Source organism: Ctenocephalides felis, unplaced genomic scaffold, assembly GCF_003426905.1.
Source record: "Ctenocephalides felis isolate EL2017-DRISC unplaced genomic scaffold, ASM342690v1 CF-g0.4_SCAFFOLD_01170, whole genome shotgun sequence".
Taxonomy (NCBI): Eukaryota; Metazoa; Arthropoda; class Insecta; order Siphonaptera; family Pulicidae; genus Ctenocephalides; species Ctenocephalides felis.
Window position 1 is genome coordinate 3,570,743 of NW_020537324.1, and position 24,474 is coordinate 3,595,216.

General features: G+C 31.5%; 3 protein-coding genes across 7 annotated transcripts; 1 reads left to right on the plus strand and 2 right to left on the minus strand.

Moving 5' to 3' along the window:
• Window positions 1–242: 242 nt before the first annotated feature.
• On the minus strand, window positions 243–16,834 carry LOC113368374 (E3 ubiquitin-protein ligase Ufd4). Of its 5 annotated transcripts, none has more exons than XM_026609921.1 (31): window positions 16,801–16,834; window positions 16,222–16,305; window positions 12,932–13,071; window positions 12,626–12,860; window positions 12,442–12,537; window positions 12,196–12,347; window positions 12,043–12,110; window positions 11,749–11,966; window positions 11,403–11,653; window positions 11,174–11,316; window positions 10,952–11,116; window positions 10,561–10,872; window positions 10,280–10,398; window positions 8,837–9,026; window positions 8,611–8,752; window positions 8,468–8,547; window positions 8,128–8,394; window positions 7,832–8,065; window positions 7,599–7,751; window positions 5,152–7,530; window positions 4,777–4,848; window positions 4,066–4,266; window positions 3,433–3,536; window positions 3,219–3,347; window positions 2,955–3,147; window positions 2,755–2,885; window positions 2,560–2,675; window positions 1,979–2,489; window positions 894–1,895; window positions 681–817; window positions 243–605 (listed from the first exon to the last, which is right to left on the minus strand). In XM_026609921.1, exons 3-31 carry the CDS (start codon window positions 13,069–13,071, stop codon window positions 323–325), a joined length of 8,223 nt encoding a protein of 2,740 aa, XP_026465706.1. In that variant the 5' UTR covers window positions 16,222–16,305; window positions 16,801–16,834; the 3' UTR covers window positions 243–322. The 5 variants fall into 5 exon arrangements, with proteins under 5 accessions (XP_026465706.1, XP_026465705.1, XP_026465703.1 ...); XM_026609920.1 differs by having other exon boundaries at window positions 2,955–3,150; XM_026609918.1 differs by having other exon boundaries at window positions 3,213–3,347.
• A 298-nt stretch (window positions 16,835–17,132) lies between these two features.
• LOC113365991 (radial spoke head protein 9 homolog) lies at window positions 17,133–18,222 on the plus strand. Its single transcript, XM_026607537.1, has 3 exons — window positions 17,133–17,477; window positions 17,537–17,772; window positions 17,952–18,222. Exons 1-3 carry the CDS (start codon window positions 17,133–17,135, stop codon window positions 18,220–18,222), a joined length of 852 nt encoding a protein of 283 aa, XP_026463322.1.
• Window positions 18,223–18,292: 70 nt separating this feature from the next.
• Window positions 18,293–22,418, minus strand: LOC113365992 (coiled-coil domain-containing protein 40). Its single transcript, XM_026607538.1, has 18 exons — window positions 22,284–22,418; window positions 22,060–22,171; window positions 21,873–21,993; window positions 21,715–21,801; window positions 21,514–21,646; window positions 21,294–21,451; window positions 21,088–21,228; window positions 20,921–21,024; window positions 20,711–20,853; window positions 20,505–20,605; window positions 20,252–20,434; window positions 19,930–20,175; window positions 19,688–19,865; window positions 19,415–19,623; window positions 19,230–19,349; window positions 19,065–19,160; window positions 18,625–18,972; window positions 18,293–18,535 (listed from the first exon to the last, which is right to left on the minus strand). Exons 6-18 carry the CDS (start codon window positions 21,363–21,365, stop codon window positions 18,293–18,295), a joined length of 2,184 nt encoding a protein of 727 aa, XP_026463323.1. The 5' UTR covers window positions 21,366–21,451; window positions 21,514–21,646; window positions 21,715–21,801; window positions 21,873–21,993; window positions 22,060–22,171; window positions 22,284–22,418.
• Between the last annotated feature and the right edge of the window lie 2,056 nt (window positions 22,419–24,474).

The following is a 24,474-nucleotide window of genomic DNA, read 5'->3' on the forward strand; positions in this document are numbered from 1 at the left end:
GTGATATCCCATTTGATGAATAATTCAAAATTTATTGGTCTTATAAACCATTGTTATAGGTATTATACTTATATCACATCTACAAAACAAGCAAGGATTTGCCATTCCTTACATGAATCACAAAATTAATAATATAACTAAATATAATATGAATCAAAATTAATTCATTACAGACTAATGACACTGCACTAAACATCTGTATGAAAAACGTAAATTTCACAAAAATAACACAACCTAGTCTTGTATTGTTTATGATAAAAAATATTACTTAAATGACAAAAAATAATACATTAAAGTAAGAAATACAGTCACTTCCATTCAATTAATTTAAATGGAAGCCCTTTTCTTGTGTGGCTGCCAATAACCTCTCCTTTAATAATTGCTCCGTCGGATAATCCGGAAGCTTAAGATAATGAACACAAGTGTTAACTGAAGGATAGGAGCCTTCACCGGCATCCACTTTTCTAACAATTGTCAATCGGGGGTGAAGATTAGCTAAACCTCCAGGTGGCAAGGAACTACATCCAGTTGTAAACTGCAGGAATGCTTTGCGTTCTTCTCCAGACATATCCAAAAGAACATTTACAAAACGCAAGAAACCAGGACTAAAAAAAAACAATCATTTATTAAATGATATCTTCTATATCTATACGTCATATCTAAGTCCTATCTTTTCGTACCTTTCTTTTGTGTAACCAAGCTTAGGTTCAGTATAGTTTAATAGATCTTCTCTAGTCCATTGAGGATGCTGATCACCACAAAGCATGACACGAATTTCTTGTGAACTAAATGCTGATAATTTTTCCATTGGGAACACCTACAAAATATAAAAACTTATTAATTGATAACAATTTCATGTTGACACTCTCAAATAAAAATCTCATAAAACTGACCTGTGAAAACCCTTTATGGAAAGCATCCAATTGTTTCCTTATACCTTCATCTAAGCAAAAACTAATTGTTAGGTCACTATACTGCTCTAAATTTTCAATAGTTACTTCTATATCTGCACCATTTGGTATGAGTTCTACATGATCAAAACCAAATACTCTAGAGCTAGGCATATAAGTGAACGTAAGTGTCAAATCAGATATATCTACTTCTCCAGAGTTTGTATTTAATTTTAAATCACATATTTTTTTAGATTTTTGATCTGCGGTCAAAGTAGAATCGCTTTCAATTGATTTCTTTCTTTTAATTAGATTTTTTAATTGTAATAAAAATTCTGCTCTGACAGGATCAAGCTCTTTCAAATCATCCAATGATAAAACACCATAGTACCATGGCATTTTATCTTCCAAAACACCATAAAATCCAGAAGTTTCTGAGCCCTGATCGGCATTTTTACTGCTTGCTTCAGAATTCGTTAAGCTTGATGTCATTATATCATCAACTTTTCTCCTATTTCTTATCCTATTATTAACAGTATCTTGTATCTCACCATGACACATTAACCTGAGAAAGCTTTGAGATAATGGAAAATCAACTAGACGATTATCTTGTAATACTTTGGCAAGAAAAACTCCCAGGAACCAAAAGTATTTCACAGCTTTTGTACAGGCTTCAGAATTCTGAGGTAGAGGCGCTGGGAATAAGCCGGCTTCACGTCTTACATAATAACCTATTGGTTTCACACCTTCTCCCAGATCAATTGATCCCTGTGACTTAGTTTCATCGTCATCACATATCCACAAACCAAGATCACGCCTTTGTAGTTCTGCTGCAACTAATGCATAGAATTCCAATGTTGGACCAAGACCTGTGCCTTCTTCTCCAGAGAACTCCACTTCCAGAATAGATTTACGAGTGCAATGAAGTTTCATTACTTGCACAGCCCAATCTAGCAGTCCTGAACCACGAGGTACTTTAACACGCTCATGTTTAAGGCGTCCAACCTGCAATTTTAAAAAAGTATATAATAGATCATGATAGAATTAAAAAAATCTCATTAAAATGGTTGAGATAAAATTAAACAAACCCTGAATTCATGTGGATCATCTCTTCGCGGACTTAACCCTGGTGTTCTTTGCCTTTCTAGTGACACATCACGTTGAGTTTGTAGCCAAACTATACTCCTTGAAGCCCCAAAAGCAGTGCAATTAAAATACAACTGCCTAGTCTCAAAAGGAAATAGAAAAGAACAGCATTGATTTAGTTCTTCACACCATTGGGGAAGGGCACCACTTGCCAAAACCAGGGGCTCTTGTATTTGCTGTAGTAATTTATTTGTAATTTTCTTGCTCGTAAATAGATCAGGTGAAAGAGCTATGCCGTCCGAACTGGTGACAACAAATAGATGTCGCAGCAGTTGTAAAACATCTTCAACTGTACATGATGTGTTTTGTTGTGCATTTTGCTGTGATGGAGAGGAAGGTGATAAAGTAGTACCGGCTATGGAACTAGCACCGCTTCGTGAGTATAAAGTTACAAGAGGTGTCATACGGCCTCCTTCATCCGCATCTTCGTCACGGGCTTCTCGATAAATTATGCTGTATCATAAAAATATTCATTAAACTAAAAGTTCACAATTAAATAAATAAAGTATGAGCAAAAACTTACGTGTACGTAGGTTCCCAAACTCTTCGTTGTTTATCTTGCTTGGATCCAATTTCAGAAAGTTGAATCAGCTCTTGTACAGCCCGGAATATACTCCATTCGCACGATTCCAATGGAATCTGTAAAATAGTATAATGTTTTCAATGTGCGTTCATATATAATTTTAACTAGATAATATAAGCAAACTCCTTTTCTTACTTCAATATCAGGCACCCCTGGTAAATTGGGTCCTTTGAGAATAAGTTGTAATTGGGGTTTTGCAGGCCCATCACCATCAAGCCCTGGAATAGGAGATTCGGCACCGGCGTCTGGTGCTGGTACTTCAATATCTGTAAATTTATTTATATATGTACTCTGACCATTGACTAATCATGTTTGCAATCCATTTAAAATGATACCTGTAGTTTGATTGATATTTGTGCGACCGGGCCTAGGATCAAATGCCGGTATCAAGGCAGAAAATTGTCTCTTTAATACAAATTCATCATCCCAAGACCTACGTTTAGATCCCGGGGGAGCCACCGCTGGGGTAGCTCTAGTTTCAAAACCTTCATCTTCCATAAATGAAAGCAGATTACGTGAGACCATGACCTGCTAATTTCTCAAAGTGTTAATTACAATATTTGGCAAATGTGATAAATACGAAAAGTACATACACTGACTTCATCATAATCTTCATCATCCTCGTTCTCATCGTCGTCATTATCCTCATCCTCAATTTCTTCGTCATCTTCCAGCTCACCAAGCAATGTAGGTGCTCTACAAGATTCTAAGAAGTCTTCTAAGGATACCTAAAAAAATGTACAAGACAATTTGAAATATTGTTCATTAAATAAACCACAGCTATATAAAATAATATCTAGGTATATTTGTTACCTGCTCGCTGTCACTGCTAGTTGAAGTCAAACTCATAGTTAGTGCTTGACTAAGACATGGAACTTGATTTTCATTATTAGAGATACTCTGCGAGTTATTTGCTCCTGTGTTGAAAATACAATAAGTACAATTTTGTTTCTATTTTAATTGTAGAGTTTAATTCAAAAAGAAATAAAGTTAAATATGTAAAAAATAATATTACATAAAATTATTACAGATCTAGGAAAGTTTTTTGTAAGAGATATTTTAAAATAATCAAGGGCTGCTGTAAGTAGTAACACAAAATGTTAAAAAAATATTGCATACAAATTATTTTATCAACATATGTCATACATATTTATAAGATTTAAAAATATTATTTCATAAGGTGTAAAGTTGAGACATTGTATTGTTTAAATGAATGAAAAAAGCTTATTGAATGAAATGAAATTAACAATGCTAAGTAGAAGAAGAAGGATTTTTCAAGTATTTAGCAATATTTATGTTAAGTAATTTTAATTTCTTAGTACGTTGAGTCGTAGTCAACTTTAAAATAATCACATATCAATCGCTGAAACACTGCTAAAAACCCAACACCTCAGAATTATTGCATAGTTATTGTAATTACATACATAATTAGTAGTTAATACACACCGGCATTGTTAATATTGCTGGTCAGACTTGGATAGCTCTGAGCAGTGCTAAGAAAACCTCCGTGGAAATTACTTGATAAAGCCAAACGCACCAGACTAGAAACGGAATTGGGTCCTCGAGGAAAGAAGGATCCGGTCACGCCGCCGCCAGAATGCTGATTATTTGATGTCTGGCAATTGGCGATCACGTTTGATACGCCTCCTTATGAAAAATTAAGCTTTCAAACAAAAGCGATATATACACACACCAATATAACATCTAAAGAGCGAGTTGCAGTCCAAAAATCTACTGTGCAGATATAATTAAGAGCTATCCAAATCAAAATGAATGGGAAGATTCATGTTTAACGTTCTACTAAACAACAAATTCAATTATTAGTTACTTAAGTATATTAAAACATCGTCATCCGTAGTAATATCGTTTTATTTGTGGCATTAAATTATTAAATAAAAATTATGAATGAATAGGGGGTGAAACATTCATTGACAAGAACGTATTTCGTTATATAAAAAATAACGTGGTACCATTCACAAATTGATAGAAATATTAACGTGCACATGGCACTTCATTATTAGTATCTATGAAATTATATGATGTAAAACAAAATGCCATGAAACAAAAATAAAGATAAATGTTTGCATTTCGAATCTACAATAACAAACCAGGTGAACAAAAAAAAGTATCATAATGCATGTGAACCGCTACAGTCACCTGTGGTAGGCTGTGATTGTGCAGTGGTCGTTGCGGTAGCACTGCCGCCGCCCACCTGAGATATTACGCTTCCTAAAAAAAATTATGCCCAAATCTAAATTTACATTTACCCAAATATTTTCCAAATGTTACAACTTTCCATGGCCTGCTACGCTATCAGAAAATTGTCAAATGATTCAAAAATGATAAAACTTTGGTTTACATAGCACATAAATGGCGCATCCATAAAATTTTCGTGTTTAGTTATGCATATGAAGAATTTCGCTAAATGTACAAACTGAAACATATATCTCTGGAAAAATGAGGCAATCGTGCAACTATGATCAAATAATTCATAAAGATACAAAATAAGAAACTAACCAATGTAAATATTACCTAACGTTCTGCGTCTAGCCATTGCTGCAAACGTTTCTAACAGTCCAGCAGTTGAGGTAGTTTCAATTTGATTATTGCTTTCACTTGCTAAGTTTGGTACACTAACACTCATTGGATTGGAATTGTTAGTACTATTCCTCGCGTTCAACTCAGCATCATCTTTACCACTTCCAGTACATCCTTCATCGACTTGTTTATTTGAATATTTATCAATCGATCCTGAACTTTTCTTGTATCTGAAAGCTGACATACGCGAATTTTCGGATGAATTTTCAGTGTTCTGATCGTTATGAGAAGCAACCGATATTCTAAGAGACGGCGCTAAAGTTGCGGCCATAAGGCCTAGAGAATTGGCTGTATTACCCATTAAAATACCTGGAGGAAGCTGTAACAGATCGCTAGATAAAATATTGTTCGTGTTGTTTCTAAATAAATCAGTTCCTTCTCGCATTTTATCTAATACTTCTACAGCCTCCGCACTCAACAATCCATGGTCCAAGGATGAAATATTTTGTTGCACAACACTATTGCTCAACTTATGCCTATATGAAGATTTGTTTAAATTATTGGTGGAGTTGCTAGATACAATACTACTCTTTTGGTTATTTGAAGACTTGGAAGCTTTGTTATCATCTGAGGAACTCTGTTGCCTGCGCAATTGATTATTGTTACTAGAACTAGCTGTGTTTTTAGTGGGCATTGCCTCATTTAAAATCAGACTTTCCACAATAGTTTCAAGATCAGTAGATATACTGCTGTTTAAAGCTTGTGTGGAATTATTTATAGCTGATAGATCATTGTGCGGCTCTCTTTCTCTTAAGGAATGCACCACAACAGATACTTCAGTCTGATTATTAGCTGATCCATCAGAACTTACAGCTATCTCAGCTCGAGCGCATGAAAGTACACTCTCTGCAATCGCTTCGGCGGCTTGTTTTGCTGCCAAATTATCGGCAGAAGCTGCCTGTTCTGTAGATGCAACAGAATTCTTGATCTGTCCATCAGTTGCTTCGGGTAAGCTGGGCGTAGAGCTGGATTTTCGGCTGGTTAAAACACTAGTCTTATTATTATCGCCATCACTTTTTTTATTATGAAGAGGTAAAGCTAAAGGTTTGCAGACAACTACGTCATGGTCGTAATTAAGTAGACGCAAGTCATATTTGCCTTCGGCACCCATACGATAAGAATTTCGTATTCCATGGTCCCATTTTACATCAATCCATCCATTGTGAATATCACCAGTGATAGTTCCCTCACCAGGTGGTGAGCCATCTTGATCACGCCATTTCCAATCAATGCCACGCACAACTCGAGCTCCTGGTTGAATATGTTTTATCTGACTACGCAACAATCTTCTTTCTTTCTTAATACGTGCTTCAATCTCTTTTGCAGCTTTTCCTAAATCTTCACAGACTGATACAACTTGCCCATAAATCTCAAAACCAGAGAGGCTTAAGTAATGAGTCTGCCCAGATGCATTTTTACCATTTTGCTGAATACGTACGTGTCTGTATCCTTGAGTTTCATCAAGCGTGACTTCTATTGGCCATGTGGCAGTACTGCCAGGTTCAAATAGACTTTTATCATCAGAGTGGACATACAATGTAGTCCAAGTCACACCGTCTCTAGACATTTGGAACAACCAATTTCGAAGTGCTGATCTTCCATATCCGCGAGCGTGGCGTAAAGTATAAGCGGTAGGAATTATAAACACACCCAAATCTATACTGAACCAGGCTCTTTTGTCATCATTTGTGTGGCAATTAATAGAGACATTATCTCGTGATAATATATCTTCTAACTTTCCGTAAGGTAAACTCTTTCCATCAGAACTGAATACAACAACAAGTCCGTATTGTCCTGGGTTCACCCAATCAGTAGTTTTACCATTAGAGCCTATATAATAAATTAGACCATTCTCATCAAAATCCTGTTGATGTCTAAATGTCATTTTAGAATCTTTCAACTTCTTCAAATAAGTAAATGTACTACGCTCCATATCATACCACTGCTTTGCTACCATTTTCAATAAGTACTTTTCCAGTTGAGCAACTGTACTTAAGGGCTCCATCTTTAAATTTCTTCCTGTTCGATCCAGCAAAGTAGTTTCTGATGCAGATTTTTCTAATCGAAATCTTAAACGCCTTGTCAAAATTTGCAAACCATAACCTGTCCCAGGTGTATCATAGGTGTATATGGGCAATTTTTCAATGCTCTCAAGAACAGACACTAATTTTTGAACGAGGATGCTGGCTGGCTTAGGACTGATATCAAATTGTTCACCTTTGTTCATTATATTGTTAACTCCTTCTTGAAAACATTGTTTGAATAAAGCAACACGTTGTCGCTGAAGTTTTGCGGCTTTGTTTGTTGGCAAACCTAGAAAAATAACTAAAATATATTTATTCTGAACATTATTTTAAATTATTGTAATTACAAAAGCAAACCTTGACACCAATAATTAACTGAAAGAAGCGTTAACAGTGATTGAACTAATCCTGAACTCTGCAATTCATAAGCACTGACAATACCATCTTCATAAAGAATGCTCAATAGATCACCTAAAGCAGTCTCCAAAATATGACGCCAGTCATTTTCCCCTATTACAAAAAAAACATATGTAAATATTTAAGATTTTAAAATATAATTATTTATGACTTTTTTAGAATAATTATTATACCTGTATCCTTGCACTCCGATATTGCACTTTGATACTGCTTGAGACACGCTTTTTCAATTTGTGAAACTATTGCAACTAATTTGGCAACTGCACCCCGAGGTACAGCTTGAGCTGCCTTGAAATATCTATTATAAAGATCACTGGCTAGAGTTTTAATTTGGACTTTCACAGCCTCTGCTTTGGAACGCAGACGTTTATTGCGTTTATTTATCCAGCTTAATGTGAATTCAGGACCTAATAAGAAATAAACGGTTATAAAATAAAAACATACTACGCAACGGTAAGTATATACGAACCAAGGCTGGTTTCGGCGATAAATGAGTGCTTGGTGCCTCGGTTACTTTCAAAAATAAACCCTGGTAAATCGTCTTTCAGTATTGTACTTTGTTGATGTCCATCAGAATTATGAATGTGTAATTCTTGTTCCTTCTTACTAGCTAATGCCCAGTTTCCAACAACCAGTCTTACAGGACCTGGTTTGGACAGAATTGGTTGCGAACTTACATTGGGCTTTACAGCTGATCGAGCTCGTTGAAGTTTTTCCAGAAATTCGCCACGATTTTCTGAAAATTTAACGACTTTTAGCAAAAGTAAACTTTATAAAAATATAATTATACACAAGATTTAAAATATAACCTGAACTATCAGTGCCTCCTTCGGGACTGCCACTAGAGTACATTGTAGCTAATTTACCATCCAGTATGAATCGAAACCATCTGCAAAAATTAGACATTTATTAACAATAAATATCAAAATATTTCATTAGAAAATAATCATACCCATTTGAACCATTCGAAAGTTCCAAAGCTGCTGCATCAGACCATACATAGAGACAATCTCTTCCTCTGCACACACACCAGTCACGCCAATGATATGCTCTTCCTGGCAAAATTTCTTTAGCGTCCTCACTTCCATCTGTCTCTGTAATCATGTAATTTGAAATAGTTTAAGATAAAGTAATTAAATATATTAGATTAAGTTTTTAAGAAAAAATAGATTACACACCTGCTTGAGCCTGTGTGATTTCCACATCATTTTTTATTTCTGTTTCTATCGATTGATCTTGAGGGCCTGCTAGCATTTGTACTTTTGCAAAAACACCTAAGCGAGCAAAGTGATCTAAGAATACTTCTGGCACCTTGCACATAAGTTCTTCTATGATTCCTAATACAACTAGATGTCCTTCATCGTCATCCTTGTGGTAAAATTAAAAATATATGTTTAATCATATATTTAAGCAATAGAAATAAATATATTTATGTATCCATCACGATATAATTATAAATATATATATATATATATATATATATATACATATATAAATTTGCAAATCATTAGTAGTTTCATACTGTATAAATTATTATCGGAACAAGGACCAAGGCTCATACTGTAACAGAATAGGAACTACCACAAAAACCAGCATGGGTTCATTATCTATCATACATTTGTTAATATAAAACATTACAAGACGCAAAGGTACTTGTTAACATTTAACAAAACTTTTTAATGATGATGACGACATCAGTGACAAAGCATGCTTTAAATTAACTCAATGTAAATAATAATAATAATAATAATAGAAATAATCTTATTCTTTTCGCAATAAAAAAGTTAATTCTTATCTTGAACTTCTGACTATCGCATGCTTAACTGTAATATGTTAGTATTTTAAATATTACTTTCATTATAGAAATTTTACATTATACAATATATTTTGAAATTCATGAAAGAATGGTTGATCAAATAGTTAACAGAAATATGAGATCAATATTGCCAATAATTGAATAATAATCCATTAATTAAAGTCCAGTTTAAATATAAATCATGCATCTGGAATATGATTTAATTTATCACAAAAACAAAATAAATAATGATACTTTAATAATGTCATAGAAAATTTCGCATATTAGAATTCCAAGGCAATTTCATGAGTTAAATAAAACCATTATATACATAAAAGCAAAATAAGTAATCATTTGATTAACAACTTATTTGCTAATAACACTGTATTTAATAATAATTGAGCAATAGTATACAAAAAAAAAATAATAAAAGATTGTGGTAGTACCCTATTCTGTTGTTTTGCAACGGTATTAACTCTTAATGGAGCTGCAACTATGACATCAGATGTATTGCGGTTTGAATTTCGAAGTGATTGCACCAACAAACTAAGACCGCCCAGATTCCTTTTCACGTGAGTCAGGCTTTCTGATGACACTGGCCTACTAACATTTGTCGGCCAACTGTATGAAATCTGCAAGGCCAGGAAATGGCCTTAAAACTTTCATATATATATATATATATGTTCACATCTTTGCCCATACATTCAGTAAAAAAAAAACAATGTTTAGAAAATTACTTTTTGAAACAATAATGTTTTAAAATAAAATTAGTTGCAAAAACAATATTTTCAGCATTACATTGCTCATAACTGTTATAATAACTAACCTCATTGTCCAAAACCGTTGCAATGACTTCGACCAATATAGTTCCAACATTCATATCAACAGTACATAGTTCACTCAGCAATTCAGGCTGCGCATAATGCACCATTTTCCGAATAAGACCTACACAAAATGATAAAACAAAAAATAATTATATAATTTACTAACAAAAAAAAAAATTATAAGTTACATTTCACAAATTTTCTGGTAAATATCTAACTATTACCTAGATTGAAATAAAATATTAATATGAATAATGTATTTATTTTAGCATAATATAATTACCTAAACTAGCCTTACGCACACTAGCCAGCATTGTTGACTGAAAAGTATTGCAAAAGACTGGCAATAATCTTTTGACATAAAGAGGTGCCATTTCAGGGTCTCCTTTAAGTTCATAATTGGATTGTGGATTGGATTCTATTTGATCTATTGCCTCTGAATTTCCCAAAATGGCAGAATCACCAACTTCTCCTGTTCCTTTGCATTCAGACAAAGTTCCACCAGAGACTGTTTTATTCATTCCAATAGCTGGTCTTTCTATAGGTACCATATATTCACCAGGTGATTGTAATATGGCGGCCACATCACGATGGCCTATATAAATAAAATAATGTAAATTAGTTCTTATAATAAAATAACTAATAATTTAATTACAAAAAAATAATTTAAATACCTTCATCAACTCTCTCCCTTGCTTTATCAAGTGGTGTCTTGCCATCTTCATCTCTTAAATCAGGATTAGCACCATAACGCAGAAGTACCTTTGCTATCCCTGGGCGACCAAAACAAGCAGCATAATGCAATGATGAGCTACGCTGACCTTTATTTACATCAGCACCTACAACATATATGATATGTAACATTCTTTTTATATCTCATTGTCGCAATAATTTACCTCTTTCACATAGAAAATCTACCATTCCTTGTGTGCCAAAAGCTGAAGCCCAATTCAATAATGTTTGGCCCACATCATCCATGAAGTTTACCTCAACTCCGCCACTATCAATAGCTTCAATAAGAGCATCTGTATCTTTAGATCTAAGAAATAATAATAATGCCAAAAATCAATAAAAGCATTTTAACTTTAAAAAATCACAATTTATATCAAAGTCATTATTAAGTACCTTATACAATCAATGAGTTGCCGGTGGGTCTTTTCACCAACAGAGTCCATACGCCTTAATCTAGGGATGAGGTGAGTACCAGTACTGGATGTGCTGGCGACCAAAGCAGCCGAAGGGCGACCAAGAGCGCGTCGACCCTCGAACAACAAAAGCATCAGTAAATCTGCTAAACGCATGCAATCCAAGGTGCAACGCTCATCACCTTGAAGTGCATGCTCCAAAGCCTCTGGTAGCGCAGAACGTAATAAATCCTAAAAATGGTAAAGCAAAATTTTGCATAAATAAATCTGGATGTTAGTAATGAATATCGGTGCGGCAGAAAGGTAATAGAAATAATAGTTCTCACATGTGTGATAGTAGGAGAGCCTCTGCATAAAGTGGAAAGTAAGGATATAACTGTTCCAACACTTCCTGATCTTGTTTGATCATGATGATGCTCCTGTGCTGGAGGCACCATAAGGGCCTGAGAACTACCAGAGGCTGAAACCGGTCCTACAGAAATTGCGCCTGTTATAGCAGGGCCAGCAGCATTTCCCAGTCTAGCTAATAATTCACTAACCAAACCTAGCAAAAGAAATAATCAATCAGCACAAATATAAATCATTACTATAAGTAACACAAATTGTGTATAGTTACTCACCATGTTCAGCAAGCGGGGCAGGATCAACGCCTCTACGTGTAAACCGATCGGCCACAGAAGCAAAGCATCTAATTTATTTATACAAATTGATTATTATATATGAATTAGCATCAGATTGCCATTTATTAATCCCCATATCAAATAAATTTGTACCTGAGAGCTCCATCAGCAACATGCAAATCCTCATGTCTGAGTAATGTGCTTAAGCTTTCAACAACATCTGGCAAAGATGCATCTTGGGGTTCCATCTTACTGCACAAACGAGATACAACAGCCATAGCTGAATGCAGGGTATCTTTATGTACCTACAGGCATTATATTATCATTGCATCATAGTTTTATAAATTACTATAAAGTGTTCAAAATATATATACAACGCTGTTTGAGTTATTTACTTACCTGTGAACCACTTTCTCTAATAAACGTCAATACACATGTCAAACCACCGCCCTCGAACACAGCACCAGCTTCGCGGGTGCAGATTAGCTCCAGAACCTAGAAATACGATCGTACAATCGATAAAATTTATCTTTACTTGTAATTCTGTGAGAATGATTATTGAAAAAGTTCTAGTTATCCATACCTTTATGCATTGCTCAGCTAGATCTTTGCTGGCACGGCTAGCAAGTTCGGCGACCGCCAATCGTCCGCAGACGGCTTTGACAGCGCCTTCGACCGCGACAATACGCCTGGTGCATTCAGCACTCACGTCCAGGTAATAGGTGAGAGCGCGTGCAGTCACTTCAAGCACGCTCTCGGGAGCCATTTCGTCCAGAAATATCTTGCATAGTGCGGGGAGAAACGTTCGAGGAGGACAACTAAATGAGAAAGCACCATTAAATAGTTTATTCTAAATTTTATTTAGGAATCGATTCTAATTATTAATTACCTCTCGAAACATCGATCTACATTATCTGACATCAACAGGAGCATACATAATTGTTCCAGGGCAATTAACTGCATTTCTCTTTCATCGCCCTGGCCCATGGAGAGCCATTCCAGCAATGTTTCAGGATCCACATCACCCATCTAAAAATAAACAAAAATTTTAGGGTCCAATATCAATTATATCAAGGCCTTTTAAAGTTATGCCGCTATTGAATCGGAAATAATAGTGATAGTAATAAAGTATATAATAAATCTTTGTTATAATAGAATTTAAAATGTATGTGTGTCGGATACGTGTGATATAGTATCATTTTATGGCTAAGTAGTAAATTCTACACATGCGACGCCAAGAGAAAGTTTTACTATAGACCGTAGCGTGTATTTATTCAATTCAATGAAAGCGTAAATTAAGAACCAGTGCAATGAGAAGGTAACTAATTATTTAAAATAATAATATTGATAATAAGTACTTAAGCGGAGTATAATGAACTTATATTGAAAGACAAAAAAGTAAACTTAACCGATAAAATTAAGAAGAATGGTTGAATTGAAGTCTTGGATACAAACACAATTTTTTTTAAATTATTCACCAACATCATATTAAAACATTTAAATAGACTTTGCGTTAAAAACAACAAACTATTTTCTTCAAACTGATGTATTTTATAACAAATTTATCTATTGCAAATGACTGAGTAATTTAAAGTAATAACGCATTTAATAATTTATGTTTTTGTATTATTTTGATCTAAATTTTCATATTCTTGCCAAGTGCGTCAGTGCTTGCCTTTAAAAGAAATCTATTAACGTTCCAAGATAGAAACTTTCATTTCCCTGATGCGCGGTTTCCACAAATTTTATTGTCATTAAGAACAATGAATTATTCGCTACAGAAATCAGAAACCCAGAAAACAATTAACGAAAAATACATAAACGTCTTCAATCAGAAATATTGAAATAATAATATTAGTATTAATCAGCATCAGAATCAAGAACGAAACGGCAATAGTGAATATTCAGTAATAAACAATCCAAATTAGAAAAATAAAGATCAATTTTAATCAACAATGGTAAAAAGGTATTTGAACAATTAAGATTAAGAGGAACAAATCCGTTCACTACATACATCAGAAACTTAAATATTTGAGAATATATAGCGAAAAATGTGTAAACAACTAAAATTGAAATAATGATAAATATTGAAATGCTACGAAATTTGCATGACGTATTTGTGTTGATATTAATGAATCACAAACGACAAATAATGATAGTAATTAACCAGGATAAATAGAACAATAATATAAAAGATGTCAGCAATATAACATGTCTAAACAGTAATAAATGCATATTTTTAAGTAGGAGACAGAATTGTGCAATGAATATAATGAAAATAAAAAATGAATAGCATTTTTTTTATGAAGCTCTTCCATAAAAATACCACACAATAAAGAAAGATTTTTGTTTAGCATTTTTGCTGGCATTGGAATAGAATGCCGACAAATCGATCTTGACTAATAAATAACGTTAGCAAATTTCCTTACAGAGAATTTTAAATAGTAATCGTAAAAAATATAAGTAAAAAGACAATACAGACTTCCATAAAAATGCCCATAAATACCATTACAGAAGAATATATTTGGATTATGCAGTGGTATCTTATTATCATTGGATTAGAAATGCCAATAAATCAAATTTAATTAACGTGTAATAGACTCCATCAAATATAGAAAGCCAGGTGCAAAGTATAGATTCCAAACAATCATCTAAAATGAAATGGCGCATTTGGTACTAGTTTAATATAGCAACAGCTGATTTTAAGAACAACATGACCGCTGACATGCTAAATTATTTTGGCAAAAAACCAAACATGTGTACGAGTTGTTCTTTATTCAAATCATTATTATCTTTCCGCCGCACATTAAGAGATCAAATAGAAAAGTTTCTGCGTTTTGTTTTTTATTGACAAATAAAACGCACAATGTCTGATTGTTTCATTTTTGGTGTGATGTGATTGTATCACCTTTTCATCACAATGAGTTTCTTGAATAAGAAACATAACATTAGAATATGATCGAACATCATCTTATGGAAAGAATAAATATTGATAATTTTGAGCAAATAGAAGATGATTTTAGATTTTTTATAGATGTATCAAATTCTTCAGGAGAGAACATCAAATAAAGAATGATATTTTATAGTATATTCATGCTTCCCAAATGTTTCAACATATAATCATATATCATCTCCAATCTTAGTATAAACTGGAATAAACCTAATTCATTTTTAACATATTCACGATCAGGTAAATTTTGTTAATTTAACTTATCAATTATTAAATGAGTATAATGAAACATTCTTAAAATACTTTCCGAGCCAAACTGTAGTAATAGTTTATATCTTTCCCTTTTTTATTTGATGTATTGCCCTGAAGAATATAGTAAGCATCTAAATTATTATAAAAATTTTAACATATATATATATATATATATATATATATAATATATATATAATATATATATATATTAACTATCAAGATATATATATATATATATATATATATATATATATATATAATGTGCATAGTAACACTAATATTATTTATATGTTGAAATACTTGTAAATAAAATCATATATATATATATATATATATATATATATATATATACATTTGCATGAATCATTAATTTCGATTCAAGCTTATTAAGAAATTTTGTTTCTTTTATTAAAAGCATTCAAAACATTCAATACTGTAATGACTAAAGAATGTTTAAAATATTAATACTAATATATGACTAATTTTTAAAAATATGTATCACCGAATTGAATTATATATACTTCAAAACTACCTATTAATTGCAAGTAATTTTTAATTATTCAACTTTAAATATTTTAAATAAAAAAGAAATGAATGTTTATAATTTACCTTTCATATTGGATCGTTTAAAATATTCATAAAACCATAAAAAAGAAAAATTAAATTTAATATATTTAAGGAAACTAAAAGCATAGGTAGTGATAAGCATTTTTCTTGCTCAAAATAAACTGTATATAGACGATCAGCACTAAGAAATAAAGATATAAACAGATAAACAAATAATCTAAAAAAATTTCAATTGTTAGAAGAAAAGAACGATTGAATTATTGAAACAACGAATAATAGCTCAAACATGATCCTATCATGAGTTATGACTTATAATTAGTAAATGGCAACTCAATGGTCCAAATTAATTTGTTCATTTGAGAAGAATTCTTTAGAACAGTATTATTTTTTATATTTATTTAATTACTTACTGCTGCTGGTTGAGTGGGTCTTGATAGATCAGACCTGCTGTACTCCCGCAATGGTGGTAGAGCCTCCAAACGCCAAAACAAATCCTACAGTTTCAATAATAATTTCATTAAACCACAACACGTTGGTGGATAACACTATCGAAAACATTTTTATATAATATGTTTTTAATTGGTTTCGAATATCAATTCACAAATAAAATTTAGACGTGATACATACGATGTGAACAAATGATACAAACTTGTAAGGGCTTCATAGCAAATTTACATCTTGAAATTTTACGCACACCATTGCGAAAATTGTAAGTGACGAAGCAAATTTTTAAATTTTCATTTAGCTAAATGTGCCAGATTAAGAAATTACGAAACTGTCAAATGACAATGAAGAAAATAATGACAAATTAAAAGCGTTTGCTTGTTTTATTTAATTTAAGGCCTACTTTGTTGCTCACATACGTACTATTCCGCTTTAGTAAATAATTATTGCAAAACTTTTGACATGTATCACAAAATAACAAGGAAAAATCACTGAATCTTGTCATAACGCACATACATAAAGTGAAATATATCAAGCACACTTACTTAAATATATTACATATCCATGATTTTATTATACCGAATATTATTTAAATACTAAATGTTAATAAACAGCAATTCTGTTGACAAAGAAATATATTTTAGCAACAAAAAGTATACGTTGCATCAAATGGAGAAAAATAACTTGCTAAAACAGCTCAGATCGCTCGTCTTATTTCGATCGACATCGCGAATGTTCGACGTTTATGTCACGTGCATAAAAAATGATTGAGCATAATATTTAGCGGGAAATTTGAAATATATTTAAAACTTGATAAACCGACTCGCTATTGTTTTTATTTTTTATGAAAGGGACAAGAAAAATCTCTATTTTCAAAATGAATATAGCGAGATTGCGAACTGCTTTTGAATTAGTACGATATTCAGCAAATACTTTAGATATTGAGCCATTAACGGTTATTGAAACAAATTTGTATATTTTAAAAAATGATATGCAATTCAGGGAAATGTATTTATGGGGAACAATTTATGGATCCGTTAAAGACTATCACATAGCATTTGGATACCAAGATGATATAGTATCAGGACAAATATATTTTTACACTCATAACTTTTTAGAATGGTTTGAGGTACCACGAGCAAGCATGAAAGCTAAAGAAATCACTCCATATTGCACCACACTTTTCCAAGGCGATCCTGAACTAATTATAAATCCTTTGAAGGTATTATCTGTTTGCAATCAATACATAATATCATTAATTATAATAATTTTAATATTTAGGGTAATGATATTTATTATAACGATTTGGAGACTGAGGAAACCAAAGAAGATAATAGTGAAGAATTAAAAGAAGAAGATCGTCTTGCAGCCACAATACATTTAATAAATGAAGAGGCAGCAATTGTTCCAAGAGGTTCGATGCATAAAAAACAAACAGGCGAAGTTATACCAAGTACATCATTTAGGGGATTAACTAGTGCTTGCGGAGGCCAATTAAAATCTTATCAACACTTCAGGTAATTTTAGACATACAAAATCTACAAAATCTATACATTATAATCTCCCAGCTACATATTTTTAAATAATTTTTATTTTTAATTAAATCTAGTGAGAATCTATATATTCATTTAATTCAATATGACTTCGTCAAGAATAATGTCTTAAAATTTCTATTTATCAATACTAAATGTTTTAGAATTCCACATAAAAAATGGAACAAGATTTTGTTGGAACGAAAAGATTATAACTATGCATTTGATTTTCTTGAAACAATTGATAACGACATTCCACAAAATTTTGCCTGGAGTCATAAATATCAAAAAGGTGGTGCTTTGACTATTCTGAGACCATTATATTGGCCAGGAATGACTTTCTACCACAATATTAACACACCTCTGCATGGATTTTATTATTGTGGAAATGGTAAAAAAAATATTGATGTGTTATTCATGTTAGAAAAAATGTAGATAATATTATATATACACTATAATTTGTATTATTACTGAAAATAGTACATGATAAGAACATTTCTGAACATCATACACAAACTGTCTCCCTTTTTTTTAACGTATTCAAAATTCTATTCAATTGATGTTTATATTGGGGAAAACTTTCCTTTAAAACATGGCATATTTCAACCAGGTTATTGTTCATTTTATTTTGGTGATCTAAGGAAGCTGCAATTGAATCATTCCTCATACTTAATTGCTGAATGTGATGATCCTGCAGCTGTGCTATTTTTTTGGCTCGATGTTGTTTCAAAATAATTCTCTCTGTATTCTGGAAACATAGTCAACATAATAATATTATTTATATTTAATTAAGGCAATTAAATCTGAAACTAATGGTTCTACAACTTTAATACATACATGAGCTTTAATTAGTTGGCAATACATAATCTCCTCATCTAGATGTGCCTCTTCTATATCTTGCAACTTTTGTGCAGATTTTATATCCTCCAGGTCTCTCAAGAACATATTTTGTTCATCTTCAATATTCTTGTTCTTATTTTCAAGGGATTGCAGTTGCTTCTTTGCTTTCTTAATTTTAATTTTAGTTTCCTCTATCTTTGCATTTAATTTCATTCTAGATTTATCAGAATCACCTTTTTTATCTCTAACTTCTGCTTTATCTACTATAGATTCTCGTTGATTTACACAGTTATCTAAATCATGAAGCAGTTTATCTGATATTTGTTTCAAATTTGCTAGACGAACCTGAGAATAGACGCTTAATTGAATATTGCTTGTAATTAAAAATATAGTATATATATATATATATATATATATATATATATATATATATATACCTGCATACGATGAATTTCAGTCTTCATTCCAATAAGATCACTTCCTTCTTTCATTTCAGCTTTATAACTCTGTATATTTTCTACTGCATGACGGACCTGATAAAATTAATAGTAATACAATAAACTATAAATAAAATAGAAATGAAATAGCCCATGCAAAATTACCAATCCGTCCCAGGATAAAACTTCTTTCTGTTTGGCCATAAGCAAGCTTTCTAACTCAATTATATCATTTTCTAAATCATTAATTTCTTGTTCCAAGTGGGCGCAATTTGTTTCTGAGTCCTAATTATTGTTTAATATTATTAAATCATTCTAGACATATTGTTAGAAAAAGAAATATAACATACAAGAAGCTTTTTAGAAAACTCCACTTGGGTGAGTTCACATTGCTTCATAGAATCAGCTTTACAGCCTCTTTTATTAAGAAGTTGCGCGTTAACAACTTGTAACCTTGCAACTATGTTATTAATTCTTTTAGTCAGATTCTGATCTTCATTTTGCAAAGCGTTGACTTCCTTGTTCAACTTAACACTTCTGTGTTCACTTATGATTAACTCTATAATATACATAAAATTTAAATAAAAGCACATTTTAAACTGTAAACTTTAATTTATGTTTACGTCTTCTGAGATTATGCATCAGTTCCTGCTGATCTGAATGTTTTGTAGCTAATGTAACAACATGACTTTGCATTCGAAGCCATATAATTTCCAATTTATGTGTTTTTTCTTCAGCATTGCGAATGCTTTTTTCAAGTTCTTGTGCTTTCATATCAAGCTCACTTTCCCCTTCTGTATGCTAAAAATTATTTAACTTATAATTCAAATATTTTGAATACATATATGAATTTGTGAGAACAAACCCCAGTTGCTTCAACTAAGGATTCTAGTTTCTTATTCAATGTGTCAATAGTTCTTTGTCTTCGACTTTGAAGTTGCTGATTTTTACTATGTTCTTCTGTTAATGAATTCACATATTTCTCAGCTTCATTATATTCTTTTGTAAGCGCATTAAGCATTCCTTGCAGTTCACTGTTCATACTACGCCAATTCTCAATATTCAATGTTATTTGAGCCAACTGATTTTCTTGAGTATTCAAAACAATTTCCTGTAAATCATCAGTGTTTACTTCAGTGCTTTTTAATTATACAATCAAGAGCAAGTAAGTAAATAATTAAAGTTACCATAGACCGACTCTTATGCTGTTTCTCATGATACATTTTAGCAAGATACTGTGCAGCTTTGTCGTTAGTTATTTGGTCTTTTAAAAGGGTCATCATCTCTTCCTCAATTTCAACTTTTATTCTGGCATGTTTATCTACCTCACTTTGAAGGGGCCCATTTATTTGCCGAATTCTTTCAACCTCCTTTAAACAAATCATTAAATGGTGTAAATTATAATTACTTTACAATATTTATTCTATGAATAATATTTACATAAGTAGCTTTAGTTAACTCTTTCTCAGTTAAATCAATAGCAGCTTTCAACTGATTCATTTCTCTGTCAATAGACTCAATCTTCGTCATTTCATTGTGCACTAAAACAGCATATTTATCAATAACATTTCAATGTATGTTTCAATGTATATATATACATACATATATATATATATATATATATATATATATATATATATATATACCTTGTCTCTGGGCACTTGATAAGTCATATTCAGCCCGAGTTTTCTGTAGCATCAACGCTTCATTTTCCTCCATCTCCATTTGAGTTTTCTTTTTATAACCCATTAAATCAATAGTTTTAGAACGAACTCTCTCTTCTTGTTCTCTAAATAATTAAAATATTCAATAAACCATATATTCATTTAATTAAATATTTAAAATTTTATATTAACTTTAATTCTCTTCTGCAGTTTATTAATAGATTGTCCCTTTGCTGTATATTTATAACAACTCCACTCCATAGTTGCAATAAACGATTTTTCTCCTTATGTAGTGTCTATAAAAAATAATTAGTAACATTTTACCTTATTATTATTCTAAGAAAATACCCAGTGTTTACCTGATAATCTGCATTTGCATTAGATATATTTTGCTCCAAGAAATCTATTTTACCATTTAGTTTCTCAATTTGCACTTCCAACATATTCTTTTCAGATTCCAACTTTTCTATTTCTGATGTCAAATTATACATAATAAGATCCTGAATAATTGAAATCATGAAATCAATACTGCTTATTATTTACAGAACTGAATGTAAATTGTTACCAATTGCTTTTGTTCGTCTATTAATTTTTGTTTATCAAGTCTATCTTTATCTGCAATACGCTGATTGATCATTAGTTCATCTTGTGTAGTACGTTCCCAGTCCAACAATTGTCTTTCTAAGCGATTTGCTTCTTCCAGTTCCAATCGGCAGCTGTTTTCTAAAAAGGATTTAACATTGAAGAAATCAACTATTGTAATATGATTATAAGTACAAACATACGCTTTTTCAATTCCAAGTCTAAAGATTCTGTAAGGTCTTTGTATACATTTCTTTCTTTTTCAATTCTTTCCTCAATTTTAGCTCTAAGACTTGATAAATCTTCAAAGCTTTTTACATAATTTCCAAGAACATCCTATTAAAAATTTATTTAATTTTGTTAATATATAAATAAGTTAAATAAGTATTTAAATTTAACACAACCTGTTGTTTAACTATTTCATTTTGCAAATCATAAAGTTCCAACCCAACTTCCTCCCGCTTTGCATCCTTCTTTTTATAATCATTTTCCTAAAATAAAATAATCAAGATGTAATGTCAATGATTATATTTTACATATTGTGATTATAACAATAACAAACCAATTCAAGGATTTCATCATTGCAGCGAAGGAGTAACTTATTAAGATGTTCTTTAAGATGTTTTTGAAATTTTATCAGAAGTGGATGGTCTGGTTCCAATATTTCTGGTCCCTCAGGAACACTAATCAATCAAACCCCATTTAGATTTAATCACAAACTTCAAAAATCCATATTAAAAGATCAATACCCTTCGTCCAGCTGATGTTTTCCAAAATATTGTTTTTTTCCTTTGTCAACGATCGATGAATCAGTTTCAAAGTCTTCATAGTATTCCTCCTCATCATCAATTTGTGATTTCTCTGAATCCATTGTAAAAAAATTATTTAATATAATAAGATAAAGATTTGTATAAAACACTAACAGCTTCTAAATTAATTTTGTTGATTATAATTGATAAAACAAAATAGTTACCATGGCGAGAATACAATGAAAAGTTGATTTAAATCAGATTATTCTGTCTTGTACGAATATAATCATTTGTATAATTATTGTGACATTAATTATTGTACTATAAACATGCAAATGCATTGGAATATTATGCAATTGATCACAGTGCATCACCATCATCAATAAAATATAAGTAATTTTTTAGTAATGAAGTCAATAAATTAAATAATTACCAAATGTACTATTACTAATACAAAAAAATGTTTAATGTTTAAAATAATATCCAAAATTATTGGCAAGACGCTTAATCTAGGGATGCATTGTGTATTTTTCATTGCGTTGGTACAAGGATAAAAGGATAAGGTTGAAAACCAAATAAAAAAAAAGTTAACGAAATTTAAATACCTAGAAAATATATTAATATTCAAATATTTCAATTAGCTATAAATTTAAATATGAGAAAATAAAAGATATTTTCATTACAATATATCTTAAGACGAAAATTACGCAGACCTAATCTAAAGTGCAGTTGAACCATGAAGAAACTGCTAAAAAAAAGAAAACTATAAGACTGGAAATATATTTAAAATGGCTAATTTAACTAAACTAATTAATTAACTATTTTTTTTTTTTAAATAATTTACTGAATATTATATTAATTGATATAGGTAAGTTAAATCCACGGATTTTTCTCAAACATATTTATCAACATTTTGTCATTCTTTGCTCTGAGCAAGGTAATGAATTCTTATTTCGGTTAAACAGTCCTTTCGAATTCGTCGCAAATTTTTGTTTTGTGTGTATATACATATATATTCAATAGATTTATTATTGGATTTACTGTTCGGAAAAGAAACAATCAATACATATATATGTATATACACACAAAAAAATACATTGGATACAATTTTTGTTAAGTTAATTGCCGTGTTCCAAAATTGTGCCAGACCCATGAGGTAATCCAGCACTGACAAAAAGACAAAAATTTTTAAAAATAATAGATGATCTGAGATTGAATAATTGAATGAATGAATGTTACTTTTAAGAATAAATACGATGTACGATCTTTCTAATTATCACTTGTAAATAAAAAAAAAATATTTTTGTAATATAAAAAATTTAGTGTCGTTGTTAATAGAGTAAATAGGTTTCCTTGAAAAAAGTTAGCATTGTTTCATGTCCCAGCGTTCGGTTTCCCTCCGAAACGACGAAACGAATGTATCGCTTCGAAGAGAGACGACAGCGATGACAAAAGTAGGGACCCGCCGGGACGTGGCGGGGGGCGGAGGACATGTTCCATCCTTCTCACAAAACCAATAATAGAGGGGAGAAAGCGTATCTTCAAATGCGCGTTACCAATACTTATAATCTTAACGAATACGTATTTATTGAATACCCTAGGTGTAAGTGGCATTCTGCCTCAAAGCATGTCGCTTAGAGAATAGCAACGTATCCAAAAATATGATTTTTGATAATTATAAATCGCTTTTTGTAGGCCTATAATATTTATGGATGTCCATTTAGATAACAAAATTAATAAAAGTTTAATTAAAATCGTCAAATTATACGAATGGATTGTAAAATATTGGAATTGGTACAGCTGTTTTAAAGAAAACGTCGGCAAAAACCAAATTTTGACCCTTATACACATGCATACACAAGTATTGAAACATAAAGCTAATGAATATGCTACTTCACATTTCCGAAGAACATGCATGTTTTAATAAATTTTTACAAACATGATGAATATAAAATAATTATTAATAAATTTAATTTTAGAATCAACAATTATATCGAATTCCAATACGGTGGCGGCATTCTCGCATCTTTCACCCTAGCTAAAAACGCACCTGGTCCAACTACACCACGTGCCCCTTTTTTCGAATGCACACGGAGTACAATGCGAATTATTTTTCAACTTTCCCTTGTCAAATTGGGGTACACTATACTAGGTAGGAAAATGAATGAATGAATGTGAGATTAGTTAATATGGAAGAAAACGCTAAAAATGTAGGTCATTCTACCAATAATTATTAACAATTTATTACTTAGTAAATTTACATTACAAATAATCTACAAATACTCAGCATTTCACTCTACAAAATAAAAGACAAATTTTCAGTTTTTAATGTATTATAGTAAAAATATGCATCGAACTCCAACATGAAAAATGATGAATCTATTAAGTGGAATGAGGTCGACGTGATATCTTAAG

What these genes read in the sequence shown, in the direction of transcription:
- LOC113368374 (XM_026609917.1), bottom strand. Translation starts at nt 13,071, where the DNA reads ATGGGTGATGTGGATCCTGAAACATTGCTGGAATGGCTCTCCATGGGC. An exon ending in GTAGATCGATGTTTCGAGAG is followed by an intron (nt 12,861 to 12,931) that starts GTAATTAATAAT and finishes TTTCTCATTTAG; the next exon opens with TTGTCCTCCTCGAACGTTTC. An exon ending in TGCCCCGCTTGCTGAACATG is followed by an intron (nt 11,967 to 12,042) that starts GTGAGTAACTAT and finishes TTCTTTTGCTAG; the next exon opens with GTTTGGTTAGTGAATTATTA.
- LOC113365991 (XM_026607537.1), top strand. Translation starts at nt 17,133, where the DNA reads ATGAATATAGCGAGATTGCGAACTGCTTTTGAATTAGTACGATATTCA. An exon ending in TAATTATAAATCCTTTGAAG is followed by an intron (nt 17,478 to 17,536) that starts GTATTATCTGTT and finishes TTTAATATTTAG; the next exon opens with GGTAATGATATTTATTATAA. An exon ending in AAATCTTATCAACACTTCAG is followed by an intron (nt 17,773 to 17,951) that starts GTAATTTTAGAC and finishes TAAATGTTTTAG; the next exon opens with AATTCCACATAAAAAATGGA.
- LOC113365992 (XM_026607538.1), bottom strand. Translation starts at nt 21,365, where the DNA reads ATGATCAATCAGCGTATTGCAGATAAAGATAGACTTGATAAACAAAAA. An exon ending in ATGCAAATGCAGATTATCAG is followed by an intron (nt 21,025 to 21,087) that starts GTAAACACTGGG and finishes TATTTTTTATAG; the next exon opens with ACACTACATAAGGAGAAAAA. An exon ending in GCCAACTAATTAAAGCTCAT is followed by an intron (nt 18,536 to 18,624) that starts GTATGTATTAAA and finishes CTATGTTTCCAG; the next exon opens with AATACAGAGAGAATTATTTT.